Genomic DNA, 3,316 nt, shown 5'->3' with positions numbered 1-3,316 from the left:
TTATTCAACTTACTGCTTCATGTTTGGAGCCTTCAAGTAGGATCACCACCTCCCAGTCTCCTTCAAAGCACAGGAGTCTGTTATTCCCATTTTGCAGCAGAGGAAACAGATGCAAAGACCTGCCCAAACACAGGCAGCAATTGCAATCTGGATTGGAGTGGAAATGGCCCTGAAAGCTAGTTCCAGTCTCCAGGGAGACGTCAGTGGGCAGGGCAAGCTGGGAAACTCAAGGGGATGTAGCGTGGGACCGAACATAAGAGGCGTGTTAGAGTTTAAATGCCTAAGGTGATCTGGCCAAGCACAAAACAAGGCTCAGCGGTTCATGTCAGCACAGGGGAGGGCAGAAATGTGGGGAGCGGGTTCTTAGCTCAGTGGAGGACTAAAGCAGCATGCTGGCAGGCTGTGCAAGAAATGCATTGTGAACTGGCTTTTGCAGCTGCGAGGGAGACAATGAGGATGGTAAAGCACCATCTAAGTCCCCGCATCCAGCTTTGCACAAAGAGGGAGCTAAACTCAGCCCCCTGGAAGCTGTTTGCTCGTGGTTTGAACTTAGCTCTTTTTTGTTTGAATGGCTCCAAGCAGAAAGGCACCAGAAGTTGTCCAAGAGCCAAATTCACCTTCTCCCTGCTCGCTTTCAGCCCCCAGGCTACACAGTGCTTCCATCAGGGTCTGTGGTCATAATTCTCAAGAAAGCCCCCATTTTCTGCTCCAGTGTAAAGAATGGTATTTTCTTCCTGCCTTTGATTTTTCCTACACCAGCCCCTCTCCTTCAGGCTCTGTGTGTCCCACTCAACCTCCCCACCTTCTTGCCTGTGTACAGGAACATTTTCAATGAGAATGCATCTTCTTATACACCAGAGGTAGGATATTTGTCATGCAGCCTCCAAGTTGTGCATTCACACTACTTTTTATTCTCCCAGTTAGCAGTCTTCAAGATGGGCTTTTCAAGGAGTGGGAACAAGACCTATAGCTTGTCATATTGCTCTCTTACCTGTCCATCAACCACCCTGTCTCCTCTTGATATATCAGCTTGGACTTTTGCAAACCAGCAAGGTTGCTTTCAGATAAATCTGTACCTATTTACTGAGCAAGCACTATCTATCACCTTACACAGGGTTAGTACAGTCTCACCTCTTAGTTTAGCAGAACTCCAGATCTTTTCCTGTGAAGTATTTGTTCCCAGCCACTGAGAGGTCTGCATTGGTTGTGTTATTTATTTATGTGTCAGCATTTATTAATGCTACTTGTAGTAGATCACATCCGTTGAACAATGAGAGCACAAACCACAGCTTGCAGCTAATGCTTGTGCAGGGGCCATTACAATTTCTGGTGGTCACAGACTTCAGCTTCCCATCTTCTTCCACTTCTCTCCTGCCCGTGCTCAATGATTCTCCGGGTGGTGATCCTCTTGCCATTGATCACTTTAGTAGTGGTCAACTCCCATCTGACATCATGTGTCCCAGCTCTGTCCTCAGCAAAGGGGGATTTGGGCTTCTTGCTGGGGGCAAATAAATTCCATTGCATAAATGACTCCATACAGTCAGAAAACAGGTTGGACTTTCTTCCTCTATCATTTTTCCTGTGCCAGTTTTCATCGTGTCTCAGGCTATGAAAGGGGTCCCAGAAATCATGTGCAAGGGGATTCAGTCCTCCAAAGGCTTTGCTAAAGATATTGAGATCATGGAATTCACAAGGGGAATTAAAGAAGCCGTTATCAACCACTGTGGTACCTCTTGCTCTGTGGGATCTGCTCTCCTTAGCAGACTTGTCATAGAGCGATCATTTCTGAGGGTCAGACAGAACCTTGTATGCCCCAGCAATAGCTTTGAATTTCTTTTCAGCTTTCTCCTTGTTGTTGAGATTCTTATCAGGATGCCATTTTAGTGCCAGTTTGTGGTAGGCTTTAACATCATCCTGTGAGGCACTTTTTTCAGTCCCAGGACTTCATAATAATCTGCCATTTCAAAGGAAACGAGGGGCTGTTTGGAAGATGCCTGGTACCTCTGACCCACGAAGGATGTAAAGCCCAGGGATAACCAGTGTGCAGAGATTCCTGGATGCCTACTGCTTCTGTGCTCCTTAGGGTTGGGTAGATGCTCAGTTCATCCCTTGATGTCCTTTTGCACCAGGAGGCCGCACAGCGCAGCTTAACCAAGTCCTTCCTTTGTAAGGATGCTGGTGGTGAATTGCAGTCTCAGAGGGGGCTCAGGCAACCGTTGCTCTGTTGTGGTCGTTCTAGGGTGGAGCTGGTTCCACTGGCCCGATGCTTTTAGACATAGATTATACGTGTGATGTTGCAGTTGCACGATGTAGCTGCGATGTCATGGATGTGACTCGTGACTTGCTGCCTGTACCTGCCCAAATGTAGGTTTCTCAGATACTTGGTGTGGTTTCTTGAGCAGTGCAGGGAAGTGTGGTGTAGTGAGGGCGTATTACCCCTATGGGGCACAACACCCTATGGCAACAGCCTCTTTTCTACATGCTGGTTTGGGTATCTGCCCCAGGGTGTATGTATGTACAACAGGGATGCCCCATGAACTCCACAGAAACAAGTTCAGCCTGAGGAGCTGAACTTTGATGATCAAGTCTAGGGTTATCCTGCATCTGTTTCTGTTCCATGGATAGGCCATTCCTGTGGGAAATGCAGTATCTTCACAGGGAATCATTGCATGAAGGAGATCTCCAAGGAAGTGCCAGTAAGGAGGACTCATCTGTGTGTAACGTGGCATCATAAACACCTACTAACAGCAGCATGTGTTGCAGATCACTGCCCTCTTTTCCATGATCCCACACTTTGGTAAGAAGTCAAAAGCCGGCCAGACCAAAGAGCATATGTGCAGCTTATGAGCTGGCTGCTGTCCTAACATACATCATACGTGGGGGGCCATGAAGCCAAGGGGTAGACATGTCACCCTGAGTAAAGCAACGTGACAGAGGCAGGGAGAAAGGTGATTGAGCCAACACGTGTTGGGTAAGGCTTTGATTTGCTGGTTTTCTCAGTGGGCAGTGAGGTGTCAGTAGTATGGAGGTACTTGTTATACTCTGGTGATAAAAATTGCTGTAAGGCTGGAGCTGAAGCAAGTTCAAAGCAGCCAGGAGCTCATGGACCCATGGACTCATCTTGCTAGGGAGATCTTGGGTTCTGCTTCGTTTTGCAGAGGAGCAGTTTTTAACAGTGCTCCTACACTGAGAGAGAGCCAAGGCTTCATGGCTTGCTTATTGTTTTGCTTGAACTCTTCACCAAGGGGACACATTTATTTGGGCTGGTGTCTTTATTGGATTGTCCATTGGATTTGAGGAGGGCGATGATGTGGTC

At 47.6% G+C, this 3,316-nt stretch overlaps 1 protein-coding gene across 1 annotated transcript; it reads right to left on the bottom strand.

The window, feature by feature from the left end:
* Nucleotides 1–1,194: 1,194 nt before the first annotated feature.
* DNAJB8 (DnaJ heat shock protein family (Hsp40) member B8) lies at nt 1,195–2,171 on the bottom strand. Its single transcript, XM_061357339.1, is given in 3 exon segments — nt 1,195–1,368; nt 1,370–1,925; nt 1,928–2,171. Coding segments are annotated over 3 exon segments (741 nt in total). The 5' UTR covers nt 1,962–2,171; the 3' UTR covers nt 1,195–1,217.
* Nucleotides 2,172–3,316: the final 1,145 nt, after the last annotated feature.

The sequence above is a fragment of the Neopsephotus bourkii genome, unplaced genomic scaffold (assembly GCF_033783945.1).
Source record: "Neopsephotus bourkii isolate Nb327-2 ecotype Australia unplaced genomic scaffold, CSIRO-AGI_Nbou_v1 NB_887, whole genome shotgun sequence".
Taxonomy (NCBI): Eukaryota; Metazoa; Chordata; class Aves; order Psittaciformes; family Psittacidae; genus Neopsephotus; species Neopsephotus bourkii.
This window is presented reverse-complemented; position numbering and strand designations above follow the sequence as displayed.